Here is a 21,811-nt window from a genome sequence, read left to right as displayed (position 1 = left end):
ACAAACACATACTAAAATTGTTGTTGAAATTAATTAGGTGATAGAGACGATGATGATGATGATCAGAGAGAGAACTGAAAAGGCACAGATAACTAATGATAATAAAATATTTGTCGTCTCTACAATGTGTGCTGTGACCATAACGCGTTGTAAACCAATTTTTCGATCAATGAGCGATTTAAACTTTGATACACTCAAGCTTTTACAATCGTTTCTCGTAGAGCTTGTAATACAGAGTTAATCATATTTGGGGTAGGTAATTCATATTAGGTAAGGTATTCATACCTTCTTTTTCTAGTTTATTATATCTTTTTATCAGTTGGTTGCATGGAAGAGATCACTCTTAAGTGATAAGGCCACCTTCTGTGCTGTTTTTTTTATAATCTTTTATCTTTAATAATAAGTTGTGTTAGTATTGTTTGTATTTTGGCAGCACAATAAAGAGTTTAAATGAATAAAATAAATAATAGTATATCATGCAATAAATATTATTTTAGTAAATCTATCCAAATGGACGTAAAAGCGCATTGTTTTATCAATAATTCAGTATTCTTAAGTGCGTTATTGTTCTTAGACGTCCCTAGGGCATTAAGATGTTATTAGGGAGATTTCTTCCCATTGCTATGAATAAATAAAGAGGGAATATTGGGGATTTTATCTTCCAATGTATAATAGTATTTGTTAAAATATTAGCTTATAAGTATGGGTTTTATTGAAAAAGATCGACAAAGAGGAAAACGTTACAATGAAAAATATGTATAGCTTAGCTATTGAAGTGATTTTGATGAAATATTCGAAAGATATGCCAGCTAATAATTGAAGAATATGTTTTATTAAAACTATATGAAATCCTTTATGAGATACTATTGCAGGTATCTTTTACGCCATTTAATAAAATTGACTCTAAAAATGTATTGCTTAATGCAACAGTTTTAAATATTAAACCAGTTTTAAAACCACATTTTTCTATTCTAACAAGATAATTGCTCCCCTTACAACCCAATAATGTAACACTTTTCCCTCAGGTAAAAATAAAATGCGGTGCTAGAACCACAATGGATTCCCCCGTCTCATCTCAAGACAACGACATCGAAGTGAACGTTGTATCTGGTGCCAGCAGTCCGGATATACCGTCCTCACCTTCTAGAAAAGACCAGAAGAGTCCGTTCTATGATCTAAAGAAAGAAGAGAAGGCTACTGGAAGCGCTCCGTATACAAGTTTCTCGATCAGCTCGATCCTGAACCGAGCGGAACCGAGAAGGGACTCGAATGTTCTAGAAGCTGCGATCGCTGCTAATCATTTTGGGAACGCTAATGATGCTATGTTGTCGAGGTAGGTCCTTTATAACTCATATAAGTGAAGTCCCATGTCCCCTAGTGGCGTAAGGGCCAGATGCATTATACATCTGTTTCACTGATCGATTTTCTTTAGGGACAAGTAGGTGATCAGTCTTCTGTGTCCTGCCAGACCGAGACATTTTTTTTTCATCGTCTCCATCGGGAATCGAAGCCAGGTCTAAGGTCATTAACTAAGGTTTAAGGTCATTAACTTATTTCCTTCATAACCTAAACAATCAACAGATGAAATTAAAATTAAAGTTTTACTAGCTTAAATCATTGTATTTCATTTAATTATACCGTTTAACAAATTATTTTCTGATAAAATACCTATATGAAGGAATACTTACCTTGACTTTGACACCATATTGAAATTATTTTAAAGCTAGACTATTAAAATGTAATTTTATTCCTTAATCTCTGAAGCACTTTTCAAGTTCTGAACTTATGATATAGATAAGCTTTACATAATTAAACTTGGATTGAGCTTATGGGCGTATGCCTCGTTTACATGGATTATTAACTGGACAAATAGAGTGAAAATAAAATGAGATTGTTTATGTATAAATAGCTCGGATATTTTATTTATTTATTTATTTCATTTGTTTCAGATTAATTTAAATCCATATATTTATCAGTAAAATGGCCTTAAAAAACTATGTTAGTATTATAATTCTAATTAATATTAAAAACAATCTTATTTTCATTTACAACCTGCTTGAGACATGGATTATGAATGGTTTTCAGTAAATTTTCTTTCTTAGTAAATAACTAATGTTAAACAAATATTTAAGGTAAAGTTTTTATTATTATATGAGCTTTTAGGTATTTCTTAGAAAATGAGAAACATGTGATGATATAAAGTTGTACATAAATAACGAATAACTCAAAAACTGAAAAATGAAGTTATTTAATTAATATTTGGTTAACAGACAGGAATTTTACCCATTCTGAAAAATTAAAAAAAAAACTGGAGTCACAGAATAACAGATTAGACAATGATGTGTATTCATACCTATTCAGATTTGTTTTATGAGCCAGTAACTTAACTAGCTCGTAGTTAAGTAACAACCAAACGAAGCACAAACTTAACTACGACTGGAGCCAGTACCTGACCGCTAAAACTTAACTAGTCAGTTAAATCCTTTCAATACAAGTTGTTCGCTTTAAGCACTATTCATAGCGAAATAATTAGTTAAGTTGAAATGGTTTCAACTTAGTCGAATTACTTTGTTTATTTTGTTATTTTATTAAGTAACGTGATACGTTAACCAAGAGAAATACTTATACATATTTTTCTTTAGTAATATTCTCAATTTTAACATTAAATAACTTAACGAGCTGTCCTAGCCATTCAATTATATGTCGACATTTAATGAACGCGGTAGTCATTCAATCAAATAGCAGGTTCAACCAGATGACTGTAATACATGAACATTTTTTCTCTTCGTAGCTGACGCGTAACCCGACGGCAGATAGTATGCCGTCGCCAAGCAATAGATCATATAACGACTTTAGTTTTCAGCTGTTTTATGCATAAACAAGCCAGTACTTATACTTTAAATTCTGTTTCCTAGTGAGAAATTAAAAGTATGACTGGACTATCTATTCGTTATAAGTCTATAATTTTGCTAATATCCAATTTCATCTACTAAAACAAAGTAAGTAAGCTAGTTTGGCAAATTCTTTTATTACTAGTCTCAACTCAGATTTACTCACAAATTTTGTCACAAAATAACAGATTTTTATCTGTTCACATTTTTATCAAATACTTTTTCGCTTAGTTGAAGTGCTTGTTTTATTGCCGAAGTTTTTATTAAAAACCATTAATTGAAAAGTCATAGCAATTATAAAGGCTTGGATTTTTAAATTGTTAAATTGCTTAAGTGGATTCATTTGTCATTCTTTTACATATCATCATCATCAGCCCATTTACGTTCCCACTGCTGGCACGCCTCCTATGATGGTACAGGCCATAATCCACCACGCTGGCCAAGTGTGGTCATCGAACTTTTGATTCTTCGACATGTCGGTTTCCTCACGATGTTTTCCTTCACCGTTCAAGCAGTGGTGATGTTAAAACATGCGCAGATAAATAATTGAAAAATCAATTTATTTCCTGCGCGCTCGCCATGGTCTCGAACCTGGGTCTTTTACACAGCTGAATATTATTAACATGCTCGTTATCATAAACAGACTATAAATACCATAGTTACATGTTACTGTTTACACATTCTAAACAACCCATAACCACAGACTAACTAGAAGTCATCCATCAAGCCATTTGCAATTGAGTTCGCAATCTTAGCACTGTCAAAGACGCAGTTCACTAAAAAGGTCGTGATTTTCACAAATTGTAACCAAAACAAATGGAGTGGCCGTCAAACGCGTGTTTACATGACCCTGCGGCTAGCCATTACGCATTTACCGTGATAAGGGTCATTTTATTCGCGGATTTTACAGTGCAGATAAGTAACTACTTGTAGCTTTGATTACGGTGTTTTTTAGAGGTACGTAAAGCTGGCGATGAAAAATTAGCGAAATTAAAAAAAAACAACACCAGAATTTGTTGCTTATTTGTTGCTAATTAGTTGCTATAATGACGATTTTGTTGCTCAACCCGTTCGCTGAAAATCAGCAACAGTTCTAGCTTAACGTTAAGGTAGCGTGAAGAAATTGGAAAAAGGGATGGATCGTTGCAAAAATGCAGGTGAATTTGTTGCTAATTTGTTGCTGCATAAAAACAGTGAAAATTTTGAATTTTTTTCATTGGCGCCAAAAATAACACAGGCCACGTCAACTTAATTGTCGATTTTCGGTAGTGAAACATAAAAAAAAATTTGTTGCTCCTCACATCGTTCACTGGCACAGTGTACAGAGCCAGCAACAAAATAGAAACCGGAAGTAGAGTTAATTTTGAAACCAGTTTGCTAGAAAATCGTCCATGCCAGCTTAACTGTCGATTTTCGGTAGTGAAACATAAAAAAAAATTTGTTGCTCCTCACATCGTTCACTGGCACAGTGTACAGAGCCAGCAACAAAATAGAAACCAGAAGTAGAGTTAATTTTGAAACCGGTTTGCTAGAAAATCGTCCATGTCAACTTAATTGTCGATTTTCGGTAGTGAAACATAAAAAAAAATTTGTTGCTCCTCACATCGTTCACTGGCACAGTGTACAGAGCCAGCAACAAAATAGAAACCGGAAGTAGAGTTAATTTTGAAACCGGTTTGCTAGAAAATCGTCCACGCCAGCTTAACTGTCGATTTTCGGGAGTGAAACATAAAAAAAAAGTTTGTTGCTCCTCACATCGTTCACCGGCACAGTGTACAGAGCCAGCAACAAAATAGAAACCGGAAGTAGAGTTAATTTTGAAACCGATTTGCTAGAATATCGTCCACGCCAGCATAACTGTCGATTTTCGGTAAAGAAACATAAAAAAAAAATTGTTGCTCCTCACATCGTTCACGGGCACAGTGTACAGAGCCAGCAACAAAATAGAAACCGAAAGTAGAGTTAATTTTGAAACCGGTTTGCTAGAAAATCGTCCACGCCAGCTTAACTGTCGATTTTCGGTAGTGAAACATAAAAAAAAATTTGTTGCTCCTCACATCGTTCACTGGCACAGTGTACAGAGCCAGCAACAAAATCGAAACCGGAAGTAGAGTTAATTTTGAAACCGGTTTGCTCGAAAATCGTCCACGCCAGCTTAACTGTCGATTTTCGGTAGTGAAACATAAAAAAAAAATTTGTTGCTCCTCACATCGTTCACCGGCACAGTGTACAGAGCCAGCAACAAAAAAAGAAACCGGAAGTAGAGTTAATTTTGAAACCGGTTTGCTAGAATATCGTCCACGCCAGCTTAACTGTCGATTTTCGGTAGTGAAACATAAAAAAAAAATTGTTGCTCATCACATCGTTCACTAGCACAGTGTACAGAGCCAGCAACAAAATAGAAACCGGAAGTAGAGTTAATTTTGAAACCGGTTTGCTAGAAAATCGTCCACGCCAGCTTAACTGTCGATTTTCGGTAGTGAACCATAAAAAAAAAATTTGTTGCTCCTCACATCGTTCACCGGCACAGTGTACAGAGCCAGCAACAAAATAGAAACCGGAAGTAGAGTTAATTTTGAAACCGGTTTGCTAGAATATCGTCCACGCCAGCTTAACTGTCGATTTTCGGTAGTGAAACATAAAAAAAAAATTTGTTGCTCCTCACATCGTTCACTAGCACAGTGTACAGAGCCAGCAACAAAATAGAAACCGGAAGTAGAGTTAATTTTGAAACCGGTTTGCTAGAAAATCGTCCACGCCAGCTTAACTGTCGATTTTCGGTAGTGAACCATAAAAAAAAAATTTGTTGCTCCTCACATCGTTCACTGGCACAGTGTACAGAGCCAGCAACAAAATCTAAATCGGAAGTAGAGTTAATTTTGAAACCGGTTTGCTCGAAAATCGTCCACGCCAGCTTAACTGTCGATTTTCGGTAGTGAAACATAAAAAAAAAATTTGTTGCTCCTCACATCGTTCACCGGCACAGTGTACAGAGCCAGCAACAAAATAGAAACTGGAAGTAGAGTTAATTTTGAAACCGGTTTGCTAGAATATCGTCCACGCCAGCTTAACTGTCGATTTTCGGTAGTGAAACATAAAAAAAAAATTGTTGCTCCTTACATCGTTCACTAGCACAGTGTACAGAGCCAGCAACAAAATAGAAACCGGAAGTAGAGTAAATTTTGAAACCGGTTTGCTAGAAAATCGTCCATGCCAGCTTAACTGTCGATTTTCGGTAGTGAACCATAAAAAAAAATTTGTTGCTCCTCACATCGTTCACCGGCACAGTGTACAGAGCCAGCAACAAAATAGAAACCGGAAGTAGAGTTAATTTTGAAACCGGTTTGCTAGAATATCGTCCACGCCAGCTTAACTGTCGATTTTCGGTAGTGAAACATAAAAAAAAAAATTGTTGCCCCTCACATCGTTCACTAGCACAGTGTACAGAGCCAGCAACAAAATAGAAACCAAAAGTAGAGTGGCGTGAGTGATCGACAGTTAAGCTGGCGTGGACGATTTTCTAGCAAACCGGTTTCAAAATTAACTCTACTTCCGGTTTCTATTTTGTTGCTGGCTCTGTACACTGTGCCAGTGAACGATGTGAGGAGCAACAATTTTTTTTTTATGTTTCACTAGAGAAAATCGACAGTTAAGCTGGCGTGGACGATTTTCTAGCAAACCGGTTTCAAAATTAACTCTACTTCCGGTTTCTATTTTGTTGCTGGCTCTGTACACTGTGCCAGTGAACGATGTGAGGAGCAACAAATTTTTTTTTTATGTTTCACTACCGAAAATCGACAGTTAAGCTGGCGTGGACGATTTTCTAGCAAACCGGTTTCAAAATTAACTCTACTTCCGGTTTCTATTTTGTTGCTGGCTCTGTACACTGTGCCAGTGAACGATGTGAGGAGCAACAAATTTTTTTTTATGTTTCACTACCGAAAATTGACAGTTAAGCTGGCGTGGACGATTTTCTAGCAAACTGGTTTCAAAATTAACTCTACTTCCGGTTTCTATTTTGTTGCTGGCTCTGTACACTGTGCCAGTGAACGATGTGAGGAGCAACAAATTTTTTTTTATGTTTCACTACCGAAAATCGACAATTAAGTTGACGTGGCCTGTGTTATTTTTGGCGCCAATGAAAAAAATTCAAAATTTTCACTGTTTTTATGCAGCAACAAATTAGCAACAAATTCACCTGCATTTTTGCAACGATCCATCCCTTTTTCCGATTTCTTCACGCTACCTTAACGTTAAGCTAGAACTGTTGCTGATTTTCAGCGAACGGGTTGAGCAACAAAATCGTCATTATAGCAACTAATTAGCAACAAATAAGCAACAAATTCTGGTGTTGTTTTTTTTTAATTTCGCTAATTTTTCATCGCCAGCTTTACGTACCTGTTTTTTAGGGTTCGTAGTGCGTAGTTTGAAAATGTTGTGATGCGTATGCGTGTCTATGGGTGTAAATGTCTATTGAAATGTGTATTCCTTGTTTGTTGCAACGTGTATTATAAACAATAAAGATTTGATGTATTCGGGGTAAAATAGTGTTTTAACTGAATGTAAATATGCAAATAGAAACTACTTATATCATATAGAAATATAATATATTTTCAATAAATAAGTACTTACAATTATTTAATTTTATTATTAGTACAAAAGATGAGTGAATGAGTAGTAGTTTTACTAGTGGTAAATTATCTGTAATAAAAAAAGAATCTATTGGATAGAGAAGAGTAAATTTAACATAAATTCTCTCACCATGAGCACTGTATTACTCAACCTTAAGCTCTTGAAACTCTTAAATAAACAGATTAAATAATTACGCGATAACAAAAGAAAATCTAGTAAACGTCTTCAAGCTCACCCTCTTCCCATCTTAATTACGCCTTCAGTGACAGCGGACATTTTGTTTATAATGTAAAGCATCTGTCACTTTTCCCTCCATTCTGTGACATTTCAACTTTTTTTCCTTACAATGTCCGCTCTTGTAAAAATCAACTTAATGAAGTAATTTTAGAAGGATAATAAATAAAAATGTTTAGAAATAAAATAAGGGGATTGAAAAAGCTTTTTGCTCTGGTTAATTAGTTTGTGTATTGTAAATGTTTATTGTACGACTTTTTCGAAGCCTGCGGCCAACATGGAAGTTGTTTATGGAAATAAAAGAAATATCTTTATTTGATTATGAACATGTGTTATTAAAATAAATTATTTATTGCTATCAATGAATAATAATAACATTCGTATAATAGAGAAACATTTTTTGTAATCAACAGAGGATTATCGGAGATTTATTTTATTCAAATTCTTATTAAACAGCAATTTCTGTAGTGTGATTACGGTTTCCAGAAGTCAAGAGCAACTAAATAAAGACATAAATCTGTTGTTAAAACATTCACAAATGTGCGTGCAAACATAGTTGAGTTCATACTAGAGTTTGAGTAACCACACGTTCAATTACAATGTTGCAGTGACTAACCTCGTATCTAAGTTCGCCTTAACGCGTCCATTTAGAAAGGGGAACCCTAAATCAAAGTAACTAATGAAACCTTATTACAAGCGTTAAAAAGCACAGATTATACACATATTTACGGGACCCTAAATACCCTTAATAGGTCCAGATGGGGAGGGTCGAATCTTAGACTGCTCCTTAGGGTGAGATGGCTACTCACCCTCTTAAATACAAATAATATAATGGATCTGGGTTTGGCTTAAAGTAGAGGCAATAGCGATTAGACATTTATTTGTATCAAAATTTTTTGTCAGATTTATCATAAATTAATTTATTTATAATAATTAATTTAATATTTATTGTTAAATTATTTAAGTACTCCGTGGTTTTACCCGCATTGCTCCGCTCCTATTCGTTTGAGATGAAGTTAAGTCTTCATTCATTTCTTCTTTCATCTTAATTTCACACTTCATCTAAGACCAACAGGAGCGTAGCAATGCATGTAAAACAGTTGGACACAACTAGTACTGTCGCTGGCAAGTAATTCTTGAGATTATCACGTTCGACAAAACAAACAAATTTCATTTTTTATAATACTAGTATAGATTAATCGAGTTGAAAAATGAATCTACTATTTGAAACACATATACTTAGAGTTCAGTTTATTTATGCAGTTTTTTGATATCTGTAGTAAAAATATCTAATCTCGAAAACCGAATGTTAGTAGAATTTGAAATGCAATTTCAATCTACGTTCTTACTTTTGTAATATGTAGGTATAATATTTTAAATTTGGTACAGTAGATTACATCTGAGCAGATACCTAATCATATAAAAATAGATATTGTAAAATCTATTTTCATATCAATATGCAACTAAATTAGAAAATGTAATTCTACAACATGTTACTCTGCAATCCTATTTCCAGATCCAGATATTTTCAGAACGTATTGAGGGGAGAAAGTAATATTTCTATATTGAGCCAAGAATATTATTATCCGCTCCGCCTATAAACTTGGGCATAATTGGCTGCATTCTTAGAGGAAGGTACTTAAATAAGGGGAAGTTTGCGTTATCCTTTAAGAGAATTTGATATATTTGTGGATTTTTAAGGAATTCGGAGGGGAGATGCTAAGGGGTTTATACGTAGCAGGGATGCGGTTTTATCTCCCGAAATATCTCAATCTTGCTTAAGAGAACAGATATGTATATAAGTAAGTACATTCTCAGTTATGAGAACTCAAAGGAATCTCATTTTCATTAAACTTGTTACGTTTAAAGGTAAGAAATCGATAAAATCAAAGGGGTGTCTCAGGGATATAGTTTCGGACCAATTTTCTATTTAATATATAACATTGATATCAATGAAGTTTGTATCCTTTGATGATATAAATACATATCGTTGTGTGTCTTTAATATTCATATTACTTAGAATAATTATTCTCAATACGTTTCTCGGAATAGATGTGATACTTGCAAATATTTATGGAATATGAGTTTATTTGGGTAAAGTTTATAGATAAATTAAATTTTATCGTGATTATGCTCATATGTTTAGAACTTATTCGATTTTTCTTGATTATGAAAGTTCTTTATATTTTTGAAATGCGTAAATTTCTCACCAAGGTCCATCAAATATACCCATAAATAATCAATGATAGTCAAAATATTGCAAATCCGAATTTGCATTAATGATAAAAACTCAACTGGCGTTATTAGTCAATTAAAATGTAATAGGTACTGCTATATAGTAGTACCATAAACACGATTCAAAATGTTTTACAATTATTTATCACCATCAAGTACTTAGTAGTTAAAATTTTCTGTGTACATATAAGTACTATACATGTCTATAATTATTTATCTAAAATACAAGATTGCCAACAAGCCTTGTAAGAACATTTCAAAAGGGACCAACTATGCTTTTTATTCCACCTCTTTCTATTATATTTTCCTTTGAGGGTCTTTGAGACATTTTCCCAAGCTACTGTCATGTTGTAACATTCAAGCTGAGAGGACCATTTAGGAGGTAATTTACAAGGAGGATAATCCTTGCTTGTGTTAAGATCTATGGTATGGTCTATGTACTGCAGTTTAAGAATCGTGTTGAGACTAGTGTTTGGTGTTAAAAACTATACTATTTTAGCTTTTTTGCGTATGATATATATATGTAAAATATTCAGTGTTCTGACTTATTAATTGGAATAAGTTTTTAGATACATTTTTTGGTCTATGTGAGAGAGATTCAATAAAGAAATTTATTTCTACAAACTGAGTAATAATTCAATATAGGTATTCTGGTTGCCTTTCTGGAAATGATTTTAACAATTGAATGTATTTTTAGTGCGGACAACTGTCTGGTTATTAGTAAACTGAAATCGTCTCATTTTCATACAGCGTGCGTACAATAAACCCGTATTGTATCAAAATAACAATTGTCCGAAAACGTTTTGCTTATACAATACTTTGTGTTTAACACAAACGTTTAAATTTTTCGTAAAACTATTTCATAATAGCGGCCATTAAAACTCGAATTCTCTTAAAACGAGCAAATAATAATATACTATGTTATATTGACAGTTAAGCAGTTAAAAGCCCTATTCTAGAGAATAGCCGTTACGTTATTGTCGTCGTGAACCTAGGAATAAGCGAAAAGATATCTCTTAGAAGCTTTTAAACGCGTCCGAGAATACCTCCCTATCTACCAACAAAAGGCTCCCGTGTCGCTTGCACAGACAACAGATACAAGTAAACACTTTATGCTATAAAAGAAAGTACAAACGCTATTATTAGTAACAAGTGTGGAGTGTCGGGCAGACGCGCCGCAGCAAAAAGAAACGCGCGGGTGACGGGCATCGATTTTTATACCCCTCGAGGGAGGCGGGGTTATGAGACGGCCAATCAGAGCGCGGTGAGCCAACCAATCACGGCGTGGCTTCTTCCTTTCCGCTTTTAAAGGAAGCAGTACTTTATCGTGTAATGGAATTTGAGTTTGGAACTTCCCTGCTGGGATTAAATGCGGGACCAATGCAAATTGGTCGACTCGGTTTTTTTAGCTCGTCATTGACTCCATGCAGAAGCGCGAAATTTTAAATTAAATTTGACTTTGGGATTATTAAACTATAGTACAGATTGCTATTTAAAGAGGCAAATTTTTTGAGAAGCTTTGAATCTACGAGTAAAATACCTCTACGAATATAATAAAGCATTTGCAATTGTCTCTTGAAATCTACCTCTAGGAAATGTATGTAACAAAAACATTATAGTACAATGCTAAAATCCTTCGATTCTACGAACAGATAATATAAAAAGGGTAGAATATTGTTTCCGCTACATTTCTTTTATAATATTTACGTGTTCATTCCCTTTATTACTCCGTTTTAATTACTCACAGGCAATCGAACAGAAATGTGTTTCTCATAACAACACAATCATTTGTGTTTCCATCGAGAGCTGAATTATTGACGATAAAGCATCCAATCGGTATTGTTGAAGATATCGATAAACTGGTAGTTAATATTAGTGATGGGCGATCTTATCGATGTTTTAGAGTTTTATCAGAATTTATCTTTGAGATTGTGCAGAACCTACTTTAGTTTAGAGATTAAAATTGGAAAATTGTGCAGGTCGGTATTTATTTTATAGGGTAGTGAAATCATTTTAATAGCAAGATACGGCGAAAATTTAATGAAAATATGCAAGTTTTTATCAGAAACAATTGAATAAAATTCTTCGATAAAACGTACAAGAATATTTGAAATTATTAAAGTTAAACACTGCTTAATTGAAAACATTATATTATAATTTTAAACGAAAAAAAGAAATAACGTTAAACACATGACTTCGCTCTTGATAATAAGTCGTAGCTTCATATAAGAATGGCTACGTGCTACAGCGTAGACCGCGTAGCAACGTAGCCGTGCTACGACCGTAAAGTGAATGTAGCAAGTTATGCCTTTAATTTTTTACCGTTTAAATAATTGTTTCTTTGTTTTTTTAATGGTACTGTTGTGCCTTTTTGTTATGAATAGTGGTGTTTATCTTAGTGGAAAATGATAAGCGTTTAATAGTGAAAATATTATACTGGTTTAATGTTTTTTTTTTTGCGTAGTATTAAAGTCAGTTTTATATGTGATTGTATACGTTAATCGTTAAAGCATTATACATTTAATTAACAACTATCTTTCCACCCATGGCATCGCTCGTGTTACTGTCTGATTATCATACGAAAGTCGATGCCCTTCAATTTGCAATGATTTACTGTTTTACCTCTTATGTATTGTTCATAACCCAATTTCACCTATCGATAAAATTCCCATAAATAAAACATCGATAACCTCTTCACATCACTAGCCAGCAGTCCCGTGAGCTCGCCTCCAATCCTCTTTGTTTCTATCGATATTTCCACGATATCTGATCGACTAGCTACGACTAGTAAGCGAGAAAGCTTGTTCGTGTCACAACCGAGAACATTCGCTTTGAAAAAAAGAAAAAAGAAAAAGAAAATGGCAACATTTTATTCCCGGAGTGATTTATTACTTTTCTACCACTTGTTCCATTTTCGAATTTGTTAGGCTGGCAACACTGATGCCTTTTACGAACAAATGTTAGAACTGCTTTGAAATGTGTTTTATTTAGGTATAGTTGACTATTGAATGGGTTAATCTATTGTAGTTTTAGACATTTCTCATGCTTGGATCTTAATATGCGTTGTAGTTTTTGTATCCCTACTAATATTATAAATAAATGCGAAAGTAACTCTGTCTGTCTGTTACGCTTTCCCGCTTAAACCTCTCAACCGATTTTGATGAAATTTGGCACAGACAATCTTTAGAACCTGAGAAAGAACATAGGCTATTTTATTGTGAAAAAAACACCACGCGGGCGAAGCCGTAGGCGGAAGCTAGTAATTTAAATTTATGGAACTATTTGTTATAACAGATATATTTTTAATGTAAAAGTGGAAAATGAATTCAGTATAACCTTTAAGACATTAATATTTGACGATGATTTATCAAAACAAGTTGTAATTTTAAAATAATTAAACTACCTAACAAAATTATCAATCTGGGCAGGCAAAATAGTACAGATATAAGTAGTTTATATACTTACCCTACTCAATTAATTGCAGGAATTTCCTACCGTTACAATGTACCAAAATTTCACGTCGCCAGCTTAAAGCGCGTCACACACGGTGAAGATACTATAATATTTTATCTTAAGATACTTTAATATAAAATATTACACCTATTACCTTACCCTAAACACTGACACAAAATTTCGGGTCATTTGTAACAGGATGGCGCGGGCGGTTCTACAGGGGTCTTAGTACGCAATGACAAAAAGAAAAATGATGGTCAGAACGCTGATACCGGATACCTTAAGATACTGTAATATAAAATATTACAGTACCTATCTTAAGATAAAATATTATAGTATCTTCACCGTGTGTGACGCGCTTAATATTGAATTGTGTCTGTGTGGCAATTGACTAATTCCCTCTTTCATTATCAGTTGATTGGCTAGCTTTATTGTTCTCAAAACACGCATCACTTGATAGCTGTTAGGGTTTCATGGTATTGCATTGTGATTTAATTTTGTGTTAATCGATCGTGATAATGAATGATTGTTACTTTTATAACCTAAATAGCCTTGGTCCTTGGTCTGTCCATGGTCCAGACTGACTAAGATTAATAAAAAATATAGACGACGTGCCTGAGGAGTATAATAAAAAAGGTGGTCAAGAGTATGGTAGGTACTCTCTGGTGGAAATATGTATATTTTTATCGTTCGAGTACATTTTGAGATTAATTGTTAAAACCAAAAAATCCTATAGTGTATATGATACAAGTTTAAATAACGGTTTATTACATCTTTCGGTTTATCTGATGTACAGTTGCTTTAAATTTATGTCTTCACGGAGATTGGCCGTCGGAACGGGAGATGCTCATCATTCATGAACATCACTTTATGAAAGAATGATGCAGGGAATTTAAATAAAATTGCTGTTTTGCTTATTAAATTATACTATGACTAGGTAAATAAATTTCAAAGTCAAATAAATTTTTCTTAAGTTGATCCAAACAAGAATTGAAATTAAATATTATTGGAGATTAGAGTTGAAAAATATAACAATGAATTGATTCCCATAGAAAATGTTTTCGAAATAATTTAATCATCTGAAATAAGCATATTTTACACGCAAATTTATTGTTTTCATACGTAGAGATTTCGACGTAGAATTTCGACGATATACTACTAAAAATTAACAATTAAATATCGGTTATATTTGTTACAGATTGGGCTTAATATCACAATGGAGTGCGCTCGCCGGTCGGTACGGGGGCCTCGTGCCTGCGCCATGGTACTGGCAGAGACCTCATGAACGAACTCCACCTAGAGGTAAATATTAATGCTTAATTATTAAAATAAAAGAAAGTAACTCTGTCTGGCCGTTTAGCCGTTTCTGCCTCACACGTAATAGCACCTCTTGGGGTGGAATTTGGTACAAAGATAGTTTGTGACCTGTAAAGAAAAAACATACATAAATTTATTTTATGCGTTTTCCTTCGATTACGCGGGCGAAGAGGTGTTTGTCTTACTTTCTCGACGGAATGGAGCGATCTTATGATATGATTATTGTGTCTGGAGATGGATAGGTTATAGGCTATTTTTTACCTCAGTAAAACTGAAAACATCTCTTTCCCATGGGATTACGCGTGTGGAAACATATTTTCGTAATAAAGCTAGTCTGGCAGTAAATATCGACAGTACCTAGTTAATGTGACCCTTTTTTACAAACCGCTACAAAAATTCAAGTGCCCACGGTTGGTGGTCATTACGTGACCCACTGACTCGTTCATCCATTTAATTTTAACTTACCAATATAAAAAAAATTCTATAAAACTATAATGTATCGATTAAACTGCAAGAATTCACTCCGAGTAACCTAGGCGTCACTTCAGAATCGGGATAGTCTATTGATAATTTAGGTAATATTTAAATAACAATCATATTATCTACACGAATGTAATCATAATCAATGCATCTGTATACAACTGGGTCTTTTTGTTAATGACAATGAAAAACATTACAATCGTGATCTACAATCTTACCTTACAAAAGACGATGGAACATTTTATAATGAGGCTATGCTATAATAAATAAATAAATAAATAAATATAATAGGACATTATTACACAAATCGACCTAGTCCCACAGTAAGCTCAATTAAGGCTTTTTTTGTGGGTACTAGGCGACGATAAATATAATATTTAATAAATACATATATAGATAATAACACCCAGACCCAAGAACAAATAATTGAGTTCATCACACAAATATTAGCCCTGACCGGGGATCGAACCCGGGACCGTCGGCTCAGTAGGCAGTTACTAATACATTCGTCTGAGAAGATAGTTTTGAATCAAACAGCTATAACATAATTACAATCTTTATTAGAACAATCATCTAACTCTTTCTTAAGCAAATTATATACTTACAGAAAATAATATTCCATACTTACACACAAAGACGGGTTTAACACAAATTCGCAAATTTCCAGAACTCCATAACCGCTACATTGTATCATTCGTATTAAGGTCATAAACTAAAATACACTAAAAAGTATTAGTTATGTAACGTAGGATTATAGCAACACTACGATAGTGAATGTCATAGTGACACGGATTAGCATTTGTACGGCCTCGGCCAATCGATGGTTGTGATTTTATAACGCGCTTTCTGGTTTTGGTAGGTAATAGAATTTAAATATAAATAAATAGGTCGCATTGGAAACTTTGAAGGAATTGAACATTTTCGATCGCTATTTTGAATCACGTAAAAAAAGGGTTAAAGTAGTATTTAATGTGAGTGTAATATTACTTATTTTACTTATTTATTCACATCAAACAGCAAATATGTTAAATATGTATGTAATATTTACCTTATTTTCCGTAATAAGCAAAATCATCCATTCCGTCATTTTCATTTTCCGAGCAAAATGAAAATCAGAGAAATTATTGCTTTTTACAGCTATGCTAAAATTGCTAATGTTGCCTGTAACTCTTCCACACAGGACTGAAAGGTATATTTCTATTTTAAAAATCTTTTTGATTATCTGTCTGGAAAATACAAGCAAAAATAACCACAAAAACCTTTGTGTCGTGTACATAAAGTGAACATGATAATGATTACATAATTCCTCTTCACCTTTACAAGTATGTATTAAAACAATGGCCCAATCGTAAGCTGAAAAACTGAGGCGCCATGTCATTTTGCGAAATGTTACAATTGCAAAATGTTTGCAAAATAATTTCCGACATACATAAGACAGATCTTTTGTTTCAAGTACAAAACGTAACTTCTCACATTTTGCTGCGCTATATTTATGGTAAACAAGCAATCGTCATCCCGTCTGCTCTCTCAACCCCGCTCATTTCGCTTTAATTTTCCAAAACCCATCTCCGGGGAAAACAAAGCGAACGCCATTTCACGCGGCCCAAACCGACCGAACAATGCTTTTCTGCCGTCCTACAACATTTATACGTATAGCGACGCTGAACTGTCAAACGTATACTCGTCCCGCTCGCACGCGCGCCAGGCCCATTAATCGCCATTCGCGCCAAAAGCAATGTGGCATTTGGTGATGTCGCGGTTGTTTTAATTTTCGAATGTGGTTTGTTCGGATAGCTGTCACTGCATTTGTTGGCCTTTTATTTTTTTTTCTGATCGAACTTTATTGTTATGGCAACTGAACTGTCTACTTGGTCAATCTTTTTTCATTAACTCTGAATCATAAAACTCTTAGCTGAGCTTTTATTTTAATTATGAATAACGCTTCCATTTTTATTAATATAGGCCAATAAACACAATTAGCAACAAACGGTTTAGTGTTAACACTTCTTCCGCTCAATTAATCTCATTATTTCTTGCGAGTTAAAATACTCAATTAAATAATATTCTCAACGCATAATAAACTCATAAACTGCTTAACTAGTAAGCGTTTGTGTAAACAGCAAGCCAACGGTAACAAAGGATTACCTGGTGTGGCTTCTAAAATCAATGCGAATCAGTGCTAGCGGTGACCATTGAGAGAGACCCCTCTAACCTTGCATTTACGCATTAGCCAAGTGTCAGGTTATATTGGACGGTGTCTTAAAAGTTGTGCAAATCGTGGAAGCGATTTTCGACTTAGTTAATAAGGTTTAAAGTGCTTTGTTGTCTGTCAAGCGCGGATGCGTCCCAGTTCGATTGTAGTGATTCAACCGCGTTGATGACATTCGGCTTCGCGCCTTCGTGTCGTGTTCGAATTTTGAAATTCAATATCGGAATAAATCAGAACATTGTCACTTCGTCATGGCGTAAATTGAATTCCATTTGGGGGTTATATTTTGTCGAATATAGCCTTAATATTTTAACGCAATATATTAAGTATTAACGGTTATTTATTGGGCTAGGGGTAATATTTTATTGATTACTAGCTTTCTGCAAACGGTCTCGCTAGTCGCACATAGTTCTCGTTCCCGTGGAATTTCCGGGATAAGCCTATCATATGTTTTTTTTTCAGTTGTCTAACTACGTTTTTACCAAATTTTATCCAAGTTGGTTTAGATATTTAGGCGTGAAGAAGAGACAGAGCTGCTTTATAATATCTCTCCTAGTATTTTTTATAGCATTTAAATATAGGTGTGTTACTTCATTCCCGTAATTGAATGAATTAATGAAACAGTTTTCAAACAGCTTGATGATCGTTTTTCAGTTTATCGTTTCAAATGGATTTATAGTGGTGAATAAGTAAAATAAATTATAGGATTTATTATATAATTTATATCCTAATCTTCAAATAATAATTATTGTCAGGTTAACATCACATTGTCAATGGCAGTACCTATAAGAACATTGTACAGATTACATAGTTATGGGTAAGCGCTACGCAACTTAATAAAAAACTACAAAAAAAACGATCCAATAAAACGGTATGATTACGACATGAACCAAATTCACAGTCAAGACCAGTAAAAAAAGCATTCCCACTCCAACTGAAAACAAAAAAATGTACAATCTGTGTATCCTAATCGCTTTCGAATCGACAAACACGATCCAATTTCCTAACCTCAAAACTAACACGACACATGAAAGCTGCGAAATTGCCTAATTACAGACGCGGAATCCTTCAATTAGATTTATTTCGTATTAAACCAATCGTAATTGGATACGAATCGTGTCCGTTTGTTTAGAAACCTTTTAACGTAATCCAGTAATAGTTCCACTAAATGAACATTAATTGGAGACGATTTCTCGGATTTGCCAAGGTTTATTATTAAGCTGATTAGTACCTATCTGTTTGTTTTAGCTTATCGTACGTTTTTGCTGCACGTGCGGTGTTAGTAGACTTCATAGAGGAATTTAATAGAGCTGATGCATTAAATATATAAGCTAATAATCAGATCAATGAATAATAAATGCTGTTTGTTTTGACAATTTTATTTAAAGCAGCTCAACGTGTTATTTACACGAACTTCGAATAATCAAGAACACAAGCCTAATTAATTCACAAAAAAAGAATGTGAATAGGTCATTATGTACAATAAATAGTTATTATTATTATTATGAAACTTCACACCAACGACTTAACACCATAACCCTGACTTACCTATTTCTTTTACTCATCAAATCATTTTGTTCCAGAAGATTCCACGACCAACGAGGACGGTTCAGCGGGCGGCTCCCCGCGCCCCCGCAGCCCGCCGCGCGCCCCCTCACCCCCCTCCCCCTCACGCTCGTCCCCCCGCTCCCCACGCCTGCACCCCGCGCTCTACCCGCAGCAACAAGACCCACAAGACTCCGACCCAGACATCGACGAAAGCGACGACTTCGATAAAGACGAAAAACGCGACCCTAATGCCAATCTTGGCAAACGAAAGAAGAAAACGAGAACCGTATTCTCCAGGTCCCAAGTCTTCCAGCTGGAGTCAACGTTCGATATGAAGAGATACCTAAGTAGCTCGGAGCGCGCGGGCCTCGCAGCTAGCTTGCACCTCACTGAAACACAGGTCAAGATATGGTTCCAGAATCGAAGGAACAAATGGAAGAGGCAATTGGCTGCTGAACTAGAAGCGGCAAACATGGCTCACGCAGCTCAGAGATTAGTCCGTGTGCCAATTTTGTACCACGAGTCACGGCCCACGACGATGCCGCATACACCCTTGCCGCTGCATCCTCAGTTCTCGAGCGACTCCGGCGTGTACTTCCCCCCGCAAGCGCCGCAGCAGCTGCAGCCGCTGCCCGCGTCGCCGGTCACCTCGCGAGCACCGCTGTCCAGTCTAGTGTAGTGTCCGCTTGAAGCCGCTCGCGGGGCCGACGCGGTGGCCAGACACTTCTAGAACGGCCTAGACGTACGTGTTGTGAGTGTTAACGGACTTTAGTCTCTATGTAGTAAGATGTAACGTACAAATTCGTTGTCATTGCACATTGTATATTATGTAAATAGCAAATTTTTAATCCTCATAAGCGCTAGCCAATTGTAAATAATTAGACGCAATTTGAAATGACTGTGCTTTTCGTGTAAGATATATTTAAGCTTAAATTTATAACTTATTTCTAATATTTAACTGTTACGCTTTGCCAAATATTTAGTGAATAATTGATTTCATGTTGTTTTGAAACTTGACACTTAAAAGTATAAACTATATTTTTTGACCTTTGATTTTTTTATAAGACCAAAATAATTTATTCCGCATGGAGTTTTTCCTTTTTTGTCAGTTAGTCCTGTAGTTAAATAAATCTTATTTGTTAAGACTTACAAATAATAATATGTATGTTCTTTTGAATAATTACCAACTGCATAAAGAGTATAGTTTATACATTTAACTCAATATCTATTGTATCGTGGCCATCTAACGTTTGTAATATCATGTCAATATTTCAAACATCTAGCGTTAAAAAAATAGAGACGAATAAAACTATTTAAAAAAAGAATTGTCTCCAAACCGTTGACGGTTACATTTTCCACGCTAGCAACCCAAGGACTAGAATAAATTTGTATAGTGTTGCCATATTGTATTTGTAATTGCTAGTATAAGAGCTATTCTAAATATCAAAGTTATTTATTGATAGTAGATGACTATCTTCGTGAATTACATTGTACTGTTGTAATTACGATAAGACAGTGAATTAAATATAATATAACTAATGTGGCATTTTTATTTAAAGCAATATTTGATCCCTTGGTTTTAATAAATATCGGTCAAGATGTTTTTTTGTCTTATTCTTTGTGTATTTATAGAATGTAGTACAGAATAATTAAATTAATATCAACATATTAAACAATAAAATAAGAGGGGGATTTTTTAATTTTCGTAGTTGAGGGTACAATGATAATAATAGTTTACTCTGGTAGAAAGTGAAAACATCTACAGACCAGTACTAAACAAAAAGATGGATTGCCTTATTTTTAAACAATTTGTGTAGATGTTGACTTAAAATTTGCAACTGATTTTACATCAAACATAACAGCAATCAAATGATGTTCCATATTGTTGGATTTACACCACATACAAGAGCAATCGACCGCTTCCTTGGTACAGTGGTTGACGCGTGAGCGTAGCACCGATGGGTCCTGGGTTCGATTCCCGGTGGAGACGAAGAAAAAAACAATGTCTGGGTCTGGCAGGACACAGAAGGCTACCTTCTTGTCCTTAAAGAAAAATCGATCGGTGAAACAGATGTATGTAATGAAACTGCCCCTTACCCCGCTAGGGGACATGGGACTTCACTTGTAAGAGCAATCCAATAAACAATAATATGTTCTTTAACCAATTCCCACGAAAAAAGATATTCCATTTTTAAATTCGCGTGCACAAGGGTGTTAAGTATCAGCACACGTTACACTAAACCAGCACTTCCTGTACCGACGACCGCACTTCCGGTGGGGATCAACAAGTTGATGTTAACGAGCTTTTGATGTTGTTGTTGATATGAATAAGTAGAAGAAATAATTTGGGAATGTAGGACAATCTTAAGTTATATAGGTTCACTATAAAAAGTAATAAAAAAGTTAGGACAATAATATTCAGTCAGACGGTAGACAATATGCATAGCTTTACTATAAGAAATAATTCAAAAGTGAAGGATAATATTTAATCTGGTTGTATAGGTTCACTTTAAGAAACAAATTAAAGTTCGATATTCAACATGGATAGATACACTATAAGTTATGAGAAATGAGAAAATGTAGGACAATATTTAGTCTCCTGTCTAGATTCCTAGATATCTAACTTTAGTATGACATAAAATTAATAATGTAAAAAACTATATTGGTATGAACTTCATGAAATGTAACATAAGTACCTAACTAGACACAATATGATGATATTGTATGACAAATGTAGAGTTTTGTTGTGTTAGTTTCTTAAAATAAACACTTAATTTAGACATTTACTGTAGCTTAACATGTACTGCATATG

The 21,811-nt window shown here is 34.6% G+C and overlaps 1 protein-coding gene and 1 long non-coding RNA gene across 2 annotated transcripts in view; both read left to right on the top strand.

Annotated features, from left to right (window-relative positions):
* LOC149478108 (uncharacterized) overlaps positions 1-21,811 on the top strand; it is a 175,099-nt gene that overhangs the window by 51,902 nt on the left and 101,386 nt on the right. The gene's annotated exons all lie outside the window — the stretch shown is intronic.
* Positions 1,056-20,006, top strand: LOC149478113 (homeobox protein Hmx-like). The gene is made up of 3 exons (XM_089709905.1): positions 1,056-1,333; positions 14,644-14,747; positions 19,035-20,006. Exons 1-3 carry the CDS (start codon positions 1,056-1,058, stop codon positions 19,676-19,678), a joined length of 1,026 nt encoding a protein of 341 aa, XP_089566031.1. The 3' UTR covers positions 19,679-20,006.

Source organism: Colias philodice, chromosome 23 (assembly GCF_061535455.1).
Source record: "Colias philodice isolate Cphi_HAF_F1 chromosome 23, ilColPhil1 Martin Lab GWU primary, whole genome shotgun sequence".
Lineage (NCBI taxonomy): Eukaryota > Metazoa > Arthropoda > Insecta > Lepidoptera > Pieridae > Colias > Colias philodice.
The sequence above is the reverse complement of the archived record's forward strand: the minus strand, read 5'-3'. Positions and strand labels throughout refer to the sequence as shown.

Coding starts and splice junctions, on each gene's coding strand:
- LOC149478113 (XM_089709905.1), top strand. CDS start 1,056: ATGGATTCCCCCGTCTCATCTCAAGACAACGACATCGAAGTGAACGTT. Junction 1,334..14,643: donor AATGATGCTATGTTGTCGAG/GTAGGTCCTTTA, acceptor TATTTGTTACAG/ATTGGGCTTAATATCACAAT. Junction 14,748..19,034: donor TGAACGAACTCCACCTAGAG/GTAAATATTAAT, acceptor ATTTTGTTCCAG/AAGATTCCACGACCAACGAG.